At 35.8% G+C, this 15,965-nt stretch overlaps 1 protein-coding gene across 23 annotated transcripts in view; it reads left to right on the top strand.

Annotated features, from left to right (window-relative positions):
- Positions 1-15,965, top strand: part of MS4A13 (membrane spanning 4-domains A13) — a 66,388-nt gene that overhangs the window by 38,789 nt on the left and 11,634 nt on the right. For 17 of the 23 annotated variants that reach the window (XR_005796794.1, XR_005796801.1, XR_005796795.1 and 14 more), the window contains 2 exons: positions 3,491-3,547; positions 14,605-14,724. Coding sequence is in view for 5 of the 23 variants with exons in the window: in XM_040495012.1 (XP_040350946.1) it covers positions 3,491-3,547; positions 14,605-14,724 (177 nt within the window). In the remaining 18 variants the exon portion in view is untranslated. The remainder of the gene's footprint in view (positions 1-3,490; positions 3,548-14,604; positions 14,725-15,965) is intronic. The other 6 variants (XR_005796811.1, XR_005796806.1, XR_005796809.1 and 3 more) reach the window with 1 other exon arrangement.

Here is a 15,965-nt window from a genome sequence, read left to right as displayed (position 1 = left end):
ATCAATAGCATTTCTATATACTAATAACAAAGCAGCAGAACGAGAAATTAAGAAAACAACACCATTTACAATTACACCAAAAAAAAAAAAAAAAAAAATTAGGAACAAACTTAACCAAAGAGGTGAAAGACCTGTACTCTGAAAACTATAAAACATTGATGAAAGAGGAGCACCTGGGTGGCTCAGTCGGTTAAGCATCTAACTTCAGCTCAGGTCATGATCTCACAGTTCATGGGTTCAGGCCCTGCGTAGGTCCATACACTGACAGCTCAGAACTCAGAGCCTGGAGCCTGCTTCAGATTCTGTGTCTCCCTTTCTCTCTGCCCCTCCCCTGCTCCTTTCTCTCTCTCTCTCTCTCTCTCTCCCTCTCTCTCTCTCTCTGTCTTTCCAAAAACTAAGCATTAAAATTTTTTTTAAAAAATTGATGAAAGAAATTCAAGACAACACAAATCCATGGAAAGATATACTGTGCTCATGGATTGGAAAAATTAATACTGTTAAAATGTCTACAGATTCAATGCAATCTACAGAATCAATTCAATTCCTATCAAAATACCAATAGCATTTTTTACAAAACTAAAAACAAATGATACTAAAATTTGCAGAAACCGTAAAGACCCCAAATCTTGAAAAAGCAATCTTGAGAAAGAAAACAAAGCTGGATATATCACAATCCCAGATTTCAAGATATACTACAAAACACTATGGTACTGGTGCAAAAATAGACACATAGATCAATGGAACAGAATAGAGAGCCCAGAAATAAACCCACGCTTATATAGTCAATTAATCTTTGACAAAGGAGGCAAGAATACACAATGGGGTAAAGACAGTCTGTTCAACAAATGGGGCTGGAAAAACTGGACAGCTACATGCAAATAATGAAACTGGACCACCTTTTAACACCATACACAAAAACAAACTCAAAATGGATGAAAGACCTAAAACCATAGGTCTTAGGACCTATGGAGGGAGACCTGAAACCATAAAAATCCTAGAAGAGAGCACAGGCAGTAATTTCTCTGATATCAGCAGTAGCAACATTTTTATAATTCCCAAGGCAAGGGAAACAAAAGCAAAGATAAACTATTGAGACTACATCAAAATAAGAAACTTTTTCACAGCAAGGGAAACCATCAACAAAACTAAAAGACAACCTACCGAATGGGAGGAGACATTTGCAAATGATATATCCAATAGAGGTTACTATCCAAAATACGTAAAGAACTTACGCAACTCAACACCAAAAAAAAAAAAAAAAAATCAATATTATTACAAAATGGGCAGAGAGAGAGGGGGAGACACAGAATCCAAAGCAGGCTCCAAGCTCTGAGCTGTCAGCAGAGCCCGATGCGGGGCTCGAACCCACGAACTGTGAGATCATGACCTGAGCTCAAGTCAGATGCTTAACCAACTGAGCCACCCAGGTGCCCGATTCACCTATTTAAAGTGGCCCCCAAATAGTCTCTTATATACCACCAGCCTGAGTCTGACAAATATAAATGTATGAATAGAGAAAATGGGAATTTTATAAATCAGTTATAGCCCATAAAATCAAGGGTTTTTTGTTTCTGTTTTGTTTGTTTGCCATACCACATCCCATTAGCTGGTCTCTATGTCCTAAGCCCTTCTTCAGGGGAATTGACATCTTTGAAACAGTTGATGATCTAACTATACATCATTTGGAATTTACTGTTGCTCATATACTCCTTTGATGTTTTTAATGGACCATCATCCAGAAATGGAGCTGCATAAGTGAATGAACGTATGTGTTCAGGCTCTGCACTTTGGGATGAGGCCTGCAATATACAATAAATAACTACAGTAATTTTCTTTATGACCATCATTCTGTCTGACATTAAAAAAGAAAACATCCTGGTGGTGGTCTTCTTTCTGATGACTTTGTTTTATGTTTTGGATTTCTGGGAGGCTTTTCCAGAATGAGAACCTCAAGTGGAGAAAGTCCAAGATGCTAAGGAAGAACAGAGTCTTCTTGGTCCAGTGCTTAGTACTTCGTAAAGCACTTGGTAAAGTGCTTATTTCACTGCAGGGTTTGTTTGTTGTTTTTTTTTTTTTTTTTTAAGAAAACAGGACCACCACAAGATTTATGGAAATACAGAAACTAGTATGAGAATCGGAGCCTTCACAAATGTGGGAGTTCCTGGAGATGAGAAGACGTGGAAAGGAGAGTTGGAGAATCGTAAGGAGAGTCTCTAACTGCTTCTGCCTGAGGCACCAGCAAGAGTGGAAAGGTTGAAGTTGTAATTAAATCTAAGAAGCCGTGGGTTCCTGGCCACCAGAGTGGGGTTGCCGAGGGAAGGTTATGGAGAAGTCTGGAAACTGCCTGTGGAAGACAAAAATGAAAACATAACAGAGGAATAGGAGAAAAAAAAAAATAAGGCCATGGCTGCCATATCTGATCACCATGATCTTGTGAGAGTGATACTTTCTCCTTCCCTTCTCTCTTCCAAATACTGCTCCAGATTTTCTTTTGGCCACTTGTAAGCAGAGACCATCAGAGGAAAGGAATTCTGGAAAATGTAGTTCTGAGCCTTAGGTGGAAGCTAGCAGGACCAAGTTGGGTATAAATAATTCAGCAAATTGCTCTCTATGTAACTATTACAACAACAACACAGTAAAACAGAAAGACAGAAAATATGAATCCCCATTTTACCAATGAAAAAAGCAAAACTAATGATAGAGTCTATGTGACTCTATTGAGTCACATAGAAAGCAAAGTGCAAGGAATTCAAATTCAGAGCCTTCTGACCCCAAAATGCTACTTAGTATTGACATGTTAGTGGCCCCATTTTTCTGGGGAAAGAACATTCCTTCCCTTTGCCACTAATGGAATAGTTAATGTTTTAATGCTGTGGGAAGTTTCCATGCATGCGTAAAGTTGTACCAATGAAATGAATAAATTTCTGGTACACTCTGTCATCTTTCTAACAAGTTTTAGGAAGTGATAGAAGGTTTCAGCACAAGCTACTCATGGAAGACATTATATAATTCTTATATTTAAACATGTAAAATGAAACTTAAGTATTTTCTGAATTATATTTTCCATTACTAAAATATTTTTAACATTGTAATAAAAGTACTTCCATGTGAAATCACCAGTATATATCATTGTCTAGTAGTAAATTCATTAATGGGATATATTTTCTCATAATTCACCTTATGGGATCACTAGATTATGATTGAAAAAATCTAAGTAAAATTTGACACTCCTTTTGCCCTATGAAGTCAACTTGAGATCCACATGGTTCCATTTCCAATGCATGTGTTGTTTTACTGAACAGACTTCTTGCCTTTCCCATCTCTGTAATACAGAAAAGTGAATTATTTTTGGAATGATTTTCTCAATGGCCCCACCAAAGAATTAATATGATATTCCTCATGTTACAGCATTCCAGAATTCTTTTACTCTTTAAGTTTATATATAAAAATAATGACTAGGTATATTAATAAATGTGATTTTTGTTTCCAGTTTCTCTTCTCGGGAGTCTTTGCAGTATTAACAGAGAGGATGCGTTCAACGTTCTTGGTAAGTCAGAATACTTGTAGCAACTATAGAGATAACAGTTTTATTTGCCAGAAGAAGGAGAGTCAGTAAGCAGGTAGCATTGTCTCTGAGTCACTTGAGAAGGAACAAAGCTGGAGACATCACACCTCCTGATATCAGACTATGCTACAAAACTATAGTAATAAAAACTGTATGGCACTGGCATAAAATAGCACAGACCAACAAAACAGAATCCAGAGCCTGGAATTGAATCCCTGCGTTTATAGTCAACCAATATTCAACAAGGAAGTCAAGAATACCCAATGGGGAAAGGATAGTCTTTTCAACAAATGGTACTGGAAAACCAAGTAAACAATATGCAAAATGATAAAATTGGATCCTCATCTTACACAGCTGTTATTTATTTTAAAAACATACTTTAGGGGCGCCTGGGTGGCTCAGTCAGTTAAGCAGCCAACTTCGGCTCAGGTTATGATCTCTCAGTCCGTGAGTAGAGCCCCGAGTCAGGCTCTGTGCTGACAGCTCAGAGCCTGGAGCCTGTTTTGGATTCTGTGTCTCCCTCTCTCTGACTCTCCCCTGTTCATGCTCTGTCTCTCCCTGTCTCAAAAATAAATAAAACGTTAAAAAAAAATTTTTTTTAAGTTTAAATAATAATAAAAAAAAAAAAAAAAAGAAAAGTACTTACATGCACATTTCATCCGTGCTACTGGATAGAGAATAAATTAGTAACGCTTGTGCAAGAAAATAATTTACAAATTTCCAAATCTGTAAATGTAGGGGATATGCTGAATAATACAGATAGATATGAGCCTGAACATATGTGAGACTTTCTTGGGTTTGTTTTATTATTTTCAGAAACATGTAAAAAAAACGAAGACAAATCTGTAAACCTACTTTACCGTGTTTTTCCCCAAAGTTATTATATTACAAGCACAAATAGAAAAACATTTGAAGTAAATCAAGGCATTTTAATGTGAGTCCTTCCTAATTTTACTTTAATTTCTGTTAAAAAAAAAACTTTTTCAAGATTGTAGAGCTTTTTCTACACTATGGTATAAAATGTTTTTCATTAGCATTTTCAATACCTCAGGAATATGGTGGGAATACCCTTCTTGGTGAATATATACCTTAGTATAATGTATATTGAAGGCAGATTTGCAAAATTTATTAAAGTTTTACATTTGTATAAAAAAAAATAAAAAAAATAAAAAAATAAGTTTAAAAAAAACATACTTTACATATAGACAGGTTTAAGTAGAAGTTGGAATAATAATATTTGTTGTGAACACCAACCAAAAGAAAGCTGTATTAATATTATACAAAGTAGGCTTTAAAGCAAAAGTTATCAGATTTTTATTAGAAAGGGACACTGCATAATCGTAAAAGGTTTAGTTCAACATAATGTATAATAATCCTAAATATTTACCTTTAAAAAAAATTTTTTAATCTTTATTTATTTTTGAGAGAGAGAGTGTGAGCAGGGGAGGAGCAGAGAGAGAGGGAGACACAGAATCCAAAACAGGCTCCAGGCCCTAGGCTGTCAGCACAGAGCCTGATGTGGAGCTCGAACTCACAAACCATGAGATCATGACCTGAGCCGAAGTTGGATGCTCAACTGACTGAGCCACCCAGGTGCCCCATAAATATTTACCTATTAAGGTAACTTTAAAATAAGCAAAAAAATTTGACAAAATAAGAGAGAAAGAGAAATCTACAATCATATTTGGAGAAGCTATGCAATTTTCTACCAGAGAATAGAAAAAGAAGAAAAATACCTCCCAACCCATTATGAAGACAATATATCATTGATTCTAAAACCCTACCTGATTCTAAAACTCTCTATCTTATAAGAAAAGAAAATTACAGACTAAAATCCCTCATGACCATAGATGTAAAAATCCTAAAAATATATATTAGCAAATAAAATATAGAATATAGAAAAATACAAATAGAAAGGATAATATAGTGAAAAATGCAAATAGAAAGGATCATACATCATGAGTAATTCCAAAAATGCAAGGTTAGATTAACATTTGAAAATAAATCAATGTGATCTACCACATTAAAAACATAAAAATCAAGTGATCAACTCAATGAATGAAAAAAAAAAAAAACAAAAGATATCTGTCAAAAGAGAGAGGGAGAAATAATATCATGCTTAATAGTGAAAACTGAAAATTTTAACACTTCCCCTAATGCTTTATCTTTTAACAAGAGAAGCATATAAGCTATCATCATATATCTTCAGTATTTTATTTCAGGTGTCCTATCCATTGCTATAAGGCAAAGAAAAAGGAAGTATATGATATTGGAAAGAAGAAAAAAATATTTCTGGATGACAAACTTTAAGAAATAAATGAATTTTATATCTTAAATATATGAAAACCAAATAAGTTATCTTTCTATATGCTTGCAGAAACCAGTGGATAAACAAATGTTAAAATACCATTTACATTAATATTAAAATTGTTAAGACTCGTAGAAACAAATATATCAACATATGTGCAAGATTTCTACTCTAAAAAAGACACAAGAAAACAATGTAATGGCATCTTTAAAGCACTGGGGGAAAAAAACTGTCGACTAGAATTCCATACCTACTGAAAATATCCCCTTAGTATCAATGGTGAAATCAATTCATTTTCATATAAGCAAAAGCTGAGAAATCTTTCTATTATCAGATCTACAATACCAAAGGAAATTAATGTTCTTCAGGCTGAAGGGAAGTGGTGGCAGATGGAAACTTGGGCACACAAGATGAAATAAAGAATACCAGAAATGATAAACATATAGTATGTTAGTGCACTATTGCTGCTGTAATAAATTACCACAACCTTATTGACTTAAAACAACATAAATTTATTATCTTAGAGTTTTGGAGGTCAAAAGTCTCAAAATCAGAATGTTGACAGAACTGTTTTCCTTCTGGAGGCTATTGGGAAGATTTTGTACCTTGCCTTTTTTTAGCTTCTAGAGGCTGCCACATTCCTCGACTGGAGCCACACCATTGTAATCTCTTATCCTCTGTCTCATAAACACATTGTCTTTTCTTTGTTGTCCTCTTTCCTCCCTCTTACAAGGACCCTTGTTACTACATTAGGCCAAACCAGATATTTGAGGATAACCTTATCTCAAGATCTTTAACTTAATCACATCTATACATTCCCCTTTGCCTCATATTTACATAGTCACAGTTTCTGGGGATTATGACATCTATTATAGAGCTATTATTTAGCCTACCACATATAGGTAAAGATAAAATATTGTGTTTTTTATTTCTTAATATCTTTACTGACTACTAAAAACAAAAAATGCACCCCTAAATAGCCAAAAGCAATCTTGAGAAAGAAGAACAAAGCTGGAGGCATCGTGGTCTCTAATTTCAAACTATATTACAAAGTTATAGTAATCAAAACAGTATGATAATGGCATAAAAACAGACTCATAAATCAATGGAAGAGAACAGAAATCCCAGAAATAAACCCATGCATATATGGTCGCCTAATTTATGACAAAGGAGCCAAGAATATAAAATGGGAAAGGGCAGTCTCTTCAATAAATGGTGTGAAGAAAACTAGACAGCCGGGGCACCTGGGTGGCTCAATCAGTTGAGCATTGACTTTTGGTTTCAGCTCAGGTCATGATCCCACGGTTCATTAGTTTGAACCCCACATCGGGCTGTGTGCTGACAGTGCGGAGCCTGCTTTGGATTCTCTCTCTCTCCCTCTCTCTCTCTGCCCCTCCTGTGTGCTCTCTCTCTCTCTCACACACACACACACACACACACACACACACACAAAATAAATAAACTTTAAAAATTTTTTTAAAGAAAACTGGACAGCCACAATGCAAAGGAATGGAACTAGACCACTATCTCACACCATACAAAAAAATTAATTCAAATGGATTAAAGACTTGAATGCAAGACCTGAAGACAAAATTCCTAGAAGAAAACATAGGCCATAGCTCCTTGACATTGGTCTTGACAATGATTTTTTTTTTGGACTTGACACCAAAGACAAAGGCAACAAAAGCAAAAATAAGCAAATGGGACTACATCACATTAGGAACTTCTGCACAGCAAAGGAAACCATCAACAAAGTGAAAAGCCAACATACTGAATGGGAGAAAATAGTTACAAATCATATATCAGATAAGGAGTTAATATCCAAAATATATAAAGATCAAGCACAAAGCAATAGCAAAAAAGCCAAACCAGTTTAAAGTTGGGTAGAGAATTGAAATAGACATTTTTAAAAAGTTTTTATTTAAATTCCAGTTAGTTAACATATAGTGTAATATTAGTTTCCAGTGTACAATATAGTGATTCGATGCTTCCATAAACACCCAGTGCTCATCACAGCAAGCATACTCCTTAATCCTCATCACCTATTTTACCCATCCCCCCTACCCACCTCCCCTCTGGTGACCATCACTTTGTTCTCTATAGTTAGGAGTCTGTTTCTTGGTTTGCCTCTGTCTTTTTTTTCCCCTTTGCTCATTTGTTTTGTTTCTTAAGTTCCACATATGAGTGAAATCATATGGTATTTGTCTTTTACTGATTACTTCTTTCACTTAGCATAATACTCTCTAGCTCCATCCACACCCTTGCAAATGGCAAGATTTCATTCCTTTTTATGGCTGAGTAATATTTCATTGCATATATATACCACATCTTCTTTGGACACTTGGGCTATTTCCATAATTTGGCTATTATAGATAATGCTGGTATAAACATCAGGGGTACATGTATCCCTTTGTATTAGTATTTTTGTATCCTTTGGGTAAATACCTAGTAGTACAATTGTTGGATCATAGAGTAGTTCTATTTTTAACTTTTTAAGGAAACTCCATACTGTTTTTCAGGGTGGCTGTACCAGTTTGCATTCTCACCAACAGTGCAAAAGGGTTCTGCTTTCCCCACATTCTCACTAGCACCTGTTGTTTTCAAAGAAAACATACAGAAGGCCAACAGGTACACAAAAAGATGCTCAACATCACTAAACACCAGGGGAGTGCCTATCAAAACCATAATATCACACCTGTTAGAATGGCTATAATAAAAAAAAAGGAAATAAGTTTTGGAGAGGATGTGGAGAAAAGAGAACCCTCGTGCAGTGTTGGTGGGGATGAATTGGTGCAGTCACTATGGGAAACAATATGACGGATTCTGAAAAAGTTAAGACTAGAACTACCATGTGATCCACCAATTCCATTTCCAGGGATTTATCTGAAGGAAAAAAAAAATACTAACTTGGAAAGATATATGCATCCCTATGTTCATTGCAGCATTATTTACAATAGCCAAGATACAAGAACAACACACACACACATACACAATGGAATATGACTCACTCATAAAAAAGTATGAATTTTTGCCTTTTCCAACAACATGGACGGACTTTGAGGGCATTATGCTAAATGAGCTAAGTCATATGGAGAAAGACAAATACAGTGCAATCTCAGCCTAGAAAAATCTAAATTTACATATATATATGAATATTCTACAAAAAGTCTAGAATTTCTAAAAATCTAAAAAAAAAAAAAAAAAAAAACAAACCTTTATACAACTAGAGAACAGATTGGTGGTTGCCAGAAGTGGAGGGTGGGGGTGGGCAAAATGAGTGAAGGGAGTCAAAATGTGTCTACTTCCAATTATAAAATAAATAATCATAGGGATGTAAGACACAACATGGCAACTGATATAGTTAATAATACTGCATTGCATATGAAAAAGCTGCTAAAAGACTAAATCTTTTTTTAAGTTTTTATTTATTTATTTTTGAGAGAAAGAAAGAGAGAGAGAGAGGAGAGAGAGAGCACGCACAAGCAGGAGAGGGTCAGAGAGAGGGGGACAGACGATCTGAAGCAGGCTCTGTGCACACAGCAAAGAGCTCGATGTGGGGCTTGAACTCATGAACCATGAGATCATGACCTGAGCCAAAGTCCGATGCTTAACCAACTGCACCACCCAAGTGCCCCAAAGAATAAATCTTAAAAGTTCTCATCACTAGGATGAAAATGGTTTTTTTTGTTTTTGTTTTTGTTTTTTTTTCAACGTTTATTTATTTTTGGGACAGAGAGAGACAGAGCATGAATGGGGGAGGGGCAGAGAGAGAGGGAGACACAGAATCAGAAACAGGCTCCAGGCTCTGAGCCATCAGCCCAGAGCCCGACGCGGGGCTTGAACTCACGGACCGCGAGATCGTGACCTGGCTGAAGTCGGACGCTTAACCGACTGCACCACCCAGGCGCCCCAAGATGAAAATGTTTTTAACTATGTATGATGATGGATGTTAACTAGACTTATTGTGGTGATCATTTTGTAATATATACAAATATCAAATCATTAAGTTGTATACCTGAAAGCAATATAATCATGCATGTCAATTATATACCTCACTTTAAAAATTAACATTATATTTTCAATTTTATAACATGTGTGAGTAAAATATTTTACAAAAGTAACACAAAAGTAAATAGAATTAAAATACCATAAATGTGTTATGTTTTACAAGGAGTGGGGACAATATTAATTCTGAGTAGAATGTGATATATTAAGGATACATATAGTAGAACCTAGACTATACAATAATACAAAACTATGCAGTTAAAAAGCCCATTAAGGAGGGGCGCCTGGGTGGCTCAGTTGGTTGAGTGTTGGACTTTGGCTCAGATCATGATCACAGCTCATGGGTTGGCACCCTGCATCAGGCTCTGTGCTACAGCTCAGAGCCTGGAGCCTGCTTTGGATTCTGTGTGTCTCCCTCTCTCTGCCCCTCCCCCACTCCGGCTTCCCCCCTCTCAAAAATAAATAAAGATTAAAAAAATTAATAAAAATAAAGAAATTTCCCATTAAGGAAACAAAAGCTTAAAAAATATTTTAACCCAGGGGTGCTGGGTGGCTCAGTCGGTTAAGCATCTGACTCTTGATTTCGGCTCAGGTCATGGTCTTGTGGTTTCGTAAGCTCGAGCCCTGCATTGGGCTCTGCGCTCGTGTCATAGAGCCTGCTTGGGATTCACTCTCTCCCTCTCTCTGTCCCTACCCCACTTGCACTATCTCTGTCTCTCTCAAACGAGTAAAATAAAAACCTTAAAAACAATATTTTAGCTCAAAGCAGAGAAAGAAAAACAAAAAAAAATAGAACAACCCAAATATATCAATAATCATATCACATGTAAATAGACAAACACTCCAGTTAAAAGTCCAATATCCTCAGACTAGCCAAACAAGTAATGCCCACTAGAAGTAATAGGATATCAAAAAATATACATGAAAAGATGGACATGCGTAAGCATAAGGAAGCTCATGTGTTATAATCATTAAGAACCAATAAATATGAAGACATACCATGTGACTACCAATAGAGACATTTCAGTGTAATAAAGTGTTAATTCATCAGGAATACATAACTACCACAAATGTGTAGGTATCTAATATTAGAAGTTTAAGATAAATGAAGCAAAAACGAAAGAAATAAAAGGAGAAGTAGAAAAATCCACAATCATAATAGATTTTGACATGTCTGTCTAAGTAATTGATAGAACAGGTGAACAAAAACCAGGAGTAGAAAATTGAAACATTTGACTTAGTTAATCTTTGTAAAACACTACACAGAGAAAGACTCTAGAACACATACTCTTTTAAACTGCACATAGAATGTTCACCAAGATACAGCATACATTGGAACAGAAAATAATAACAAATTTCACAAGACTGCACGAAATATTATAGAATAGGTTTATTATTCTTACTATAGGCAACCTACTGATGGAACAGAAATAACTTAAATAGAATTAAATTAAAATGAAAGCAAATTAAATTAAAAATTAATCATTGTATATCCAAGAAATAATCCAAATATTTGGAAATTACACAATACAGTTAAGAAATAACACATGTGGGCGCCTGGGTGGCGCAGTCGGTTAAGCGTCCGACTTCAACCAGGTCACGATCTCACGGTCCATGAGTTCGAGCCCCGCGTCGGGCTCTGGGCTGATGGCTCAGAGCCTGGAGCCTGTTTCTGATTCTGTGTCTCCCTCTCTCTCTGCCCCTCGCCCGTTCATGCTCTGTCTCTCTCTGTCCCAAAAATAAATAAACGTTGAAAAAAAAATTTTTTTAAAAAGAAATAACACATGAATAAAAAAATCACAAAAAAAACAGAAAATATTTTGAGCTGAATGACAGAAACACTACATATCAATATTTTTGAGATAAAACAATGCTTGAAGGAAATTTACAGCTTTCAAAAGTGTATAGTAGAAGAAATGAAGGGTTTAAAGTCCAATTATCTGAATTTCCAACTTAAAAACTAGAAAAGAAAGAGAATATTTAATACAAAGTAAGTGGAGGGCATGAAGCAATAAAGATAAGAGCAGGTGCCAATAAAATAGAAGATAGATAAACAAGAAACTAGCAAAGCTGAAAATTTGTTCTTTGAAAAGATTAATAAAATTGATAAACCTCTGGTAAGATTGATCAAGAAACAATAAGATAAAACACAAATTACTATATCAAGAATTAAAGATGAAATATCAGTACAGATACTAGAGACAGTAAAGAAATAATATGGAAATGCTATAAACGACATTATACTAATAAACTGTGAAAAACACAACTTACCAAAAGGACAAGAAGAAATAGAAAATTAAATATCCCTGTATTTGTTAAAGGAATTGCATTAATCATTAAAGATCTTTCCATGAAGAAAATTCTAGGCACACATGTTAAGTAATAAATCTATCAAAGATTTAATGAACAAATGATATCACATGGTACACAAAATATTTCAGAAAACAAAGGAGAAGGAACATTTTCCAACGGAATTTTTGGAATCCAACATAATCCTGACACCAAAAATTAGCAAGGACCTTAAAAGAAAAAGAAAAATAGAAGATCACTGCCCATAATGAATGCTGATGTCAAAATACTTAAAATATCATAAATCATATTCAGTGATATATTTTTAAAATCATAATGCGGTAGAATTTATTCCAGGAATGCAAGCTTGGTTCAACGTTCGAAAAACAATCAGTGTGATTCAATATATTAGGGTATTAAAGAAATGAAGAAAAAGCATTTGAAATTTTTTTTTACAAGGATCTTATCAAAATAGTAAAAGTGAATGTCCTCAACCCACTAACGGGCACCTACAAAACATTCTATAGCTAATATTATACTTAATGGTAAAAACCTGTTTTTCCCTTGGATCTGAATGTTGCAAGTAATTACTGTTTCACCAAATTTATATAATATGGTACAGGAGTTCTTGTCTAGTGCAGTTAAGTCAGGAAGAAGGAATAAAAAACATCAAGTTTAAAAAGTTAATGGTAATACCTGCTTTATTCATAGACATTCCTATACATCCTAAGAAGTCTACAAAAAAAATAGTCAACTAATTAGAATTTATCAACATTGAGGAATACAAATTCACATTAAGAAGTCCACTGTATTTCTGTGTATTGGAGATGAAATTTGTAAAAACACCTTTACAATTGCACTCAAAAATAAAACACTTAGAAATTATTTTCCCTAGGGGCACCTGAGTGGCTCAAACGGTTAAGCATCCAACTCTTGATTTCGGTTCATGATCTCATGGTTCATGGGTGTGAGTCCCATATCGGGCTCTGAGCCGACAACATGGAGCCTGCTTGGGATCCTCTCTCTCTGTCCCTTCCCCACACACATCCCCCCCCCCAAAATAAATAAACTTAAAAAACAAGAATTTATCCCTAAGTGTCAATGAAATATTTCCAAAACCTTTGCATAGACCACTACAAAACATCACAGAGAAACTGAACAGTATCTAAATAAATGGGTATGTTCATGGATGGAAAAACAAACACTTTTAAGATGTCAGTTTTCCTTCAAATGATTTTATAGATCCAATACAATCCCAATCAAAGTCCTAAAAGGATTTTTCTCAGTGTTGATAAGTTGATTTGAAAATTTATGTGGAAATAATCAAAAAGAAAGAAAGTGTAAAACTAATAATACTTGATTTTAAGAGTTAATGAACATTTTTTTAATGTAATTATCTCTAAGGGGAATTTATTCCAAAAGAATAAATTAAGATCAGTGTACAACAGTGAACAGCATATAGATAAACATATGATTTGGGGCGCCTGGGTGGCTCAGGCGGTTAAGCATCCGACTTCAGCTCAGGTCATGATCTCGCAGTCCGTGAGCTCGAGGCCCGCGTGTGCTGACAGCTCAGAGCCTGGAGCCTGTTTCAGATTCTGTGTCTCCCTCTCTCTCTGCCCCTCCCCCGTTCATGCTCTGTCTCTCTCTGTCTCGAGAATAAATAAACGTTAAAAAAAAAAAAAAGATAGAATTCCACTGATACAAATGATTACAAGGAAATAAGTATAAGACAAGGATATCCTCCAAAAGTATCATGGGGCTTATCACTCCTCTGACCTCATCTATGGACAAAGTGTGATTATGCAGCAACATTTACATATGCATTGTCCTTAGTACATAGCCTAACAAGATGTGGCCTGAAAACAATGGCACTTTGAGGGATGTAATTAATTCCCCACTATCTTCAAGATAAAATCCTATCTATCTAGATGACACCTGTCTCTCCAGCAAAATTCCCCCTGACTCCCCTTCTAGCACTGTTAAATGAACCATGGCGAACTCCTGGAATATTAGCTCTCTGGTAATCTGACCCTGTGTGGCACTGAAAATTTGGCTCTATTGTTAACATTTTTTCCATCTTATTCACATTTGATAGGCACTTGTTCATCTTCCTCACCAGTCTTCCTTGAGAGCAGGGCCACTTGTTTTCTGCCTCTTTATCTAACAACATAGAGGACAGTTTGCATGATACAGAATTGGCATTCAACAATTAGTTGTCAGAGAAGGAATGAATATATGCACGCTACATCAAAAGTTTTATTTTCTCCCGAATTGTTCAGTTATTGGGACAAATCTGCAGTTCTGACAGTCCTTTTGATGGCCTTTACTATTCTGGAAAGATCAGGATTTGTATAAATCTTCTACTTGAATGTACCTGGCAGTGATGTATATGGATAACTTCCGGTGACTGGTGACTCTCTTCTTTCTGTTCCAGATGTCCTATACTATGGCAGTGAACATCGTAAGTGCCTGCGCTGCCGTGATTGGTCTGCTTATACTGTCATTTGAGTTTATAATATACAGTTTGACTACACAAGCTCCTATTTGGCCCGAGGTAAATACCAGGTTTCTACGAGAATTTAGTCTCAGATTTAGAGTTACATTTAAATTCTTTGGTGCGCGATCGAAGTAGTTAAGTATTAGGCAGGATATGGCAGTGACCTTTATCATTAGTTACTCTGATGTGTGCCTTCTGCTACAAATGTGGTTCAAACTACAGGTTACCTTTCTAAACCTAGGATCACCCCAAACCTCAAGTAAGCAAATGGAATGTATTCTAAATATTAATAGATGTGTTTTGAGTGGTTTGGCATTATATTCAATTCTGGTATTGAATTAGTATTGTATTCAAAACTGGTATTATATACCAATTCTGGCATACAATAGGCCCACCTAGTATTTTCATAATGGGCAGCTCAGTTCTTCCTAGGTACCTCATCTCGGAAGCCAGTTTTCCCAGGCCTTAAATGATCAAGTGTATTCTAGCAAGATTTGATCTTCAAAGAAGGAAATAACATCCTTATGTACTTGTGACACCCAGGGACCCAGGGATTTATGCTCGCCAGGGATGTGATCTTCAGACAGAATAAAGTCGAACACTATAAATGGATGTGATTTGGAATGTTATGTGTAATCAGTTCTGTATACACACGACTATATGGATCTTTCTGAACTTCCTGCTTCCTGTCTGTCAATCTTCCTGTCAGCAGGTCTGAGTCTGTTTTAAGTGTGTCCATGTTTGTGTCTCACTATGTGTGTATAGCTGTGTTTCTATCCACGTGGGACTGTGGACATTTGTGCATTTAACCATATATGTTTGTTCATGTGGGGGGGAGAAGAAGCTATGATGGCAAGGAGATAGGAACCAGTGCTAAGCAAGTTGGGTGGGAGTTAAAGTCATAAGTTCTAAAACCTTCTCTGTGGATTCCTGTCTTTCTGTTCTATCCTATCTGCCCAGAGCTTGACAGAGGTCAAAAGAGATGGGCTTTTGACCAAGACCTAGAAACCAGCTTCTCTGATTTGAGCCTACCAGATGTTGCCTGTTTCTAAATTTTTAGCCTAATACATCAAGCTCTCTTTACTTCAAAATCTCAAACTCTTAGTTAATTAGCTAGCTCCAAAGCACATACATTGGTTTGCATTTTGCTGAATTTTTCTTATTTCTACATAGCTTTGAAAGTGATTTTACAGCAAGTGGGATTGTAAACTTCCTCAGGGAATGATTTATGTCTCTGACTCAATTACAGAAATAAGCTAAGAAATGTTGGGGCGTCTGGGTGGCCCAATCAGTTAAGC

The sequence above is a fragment of the Herpailurus yagouaroundi genome, unplaced genomic scaffold (genome assembly GCF_014898765.1).
Source record: "Herpailurus yagouaroundi ecotype Mexico unplaced genomic scaffold, PumYag 187, whole genome shotgun sequence".
In the NCBI taxonomy this organism is placed as follows: Eukaryota; Metazoa; Chordata; class Mammalia; order Carnivora; family Felidae; genus Herpailurus; species Herpailurus yagouaroundi.
This window is presented reverse-complemented; position numbering and strand designations above follow the sequence as displayed.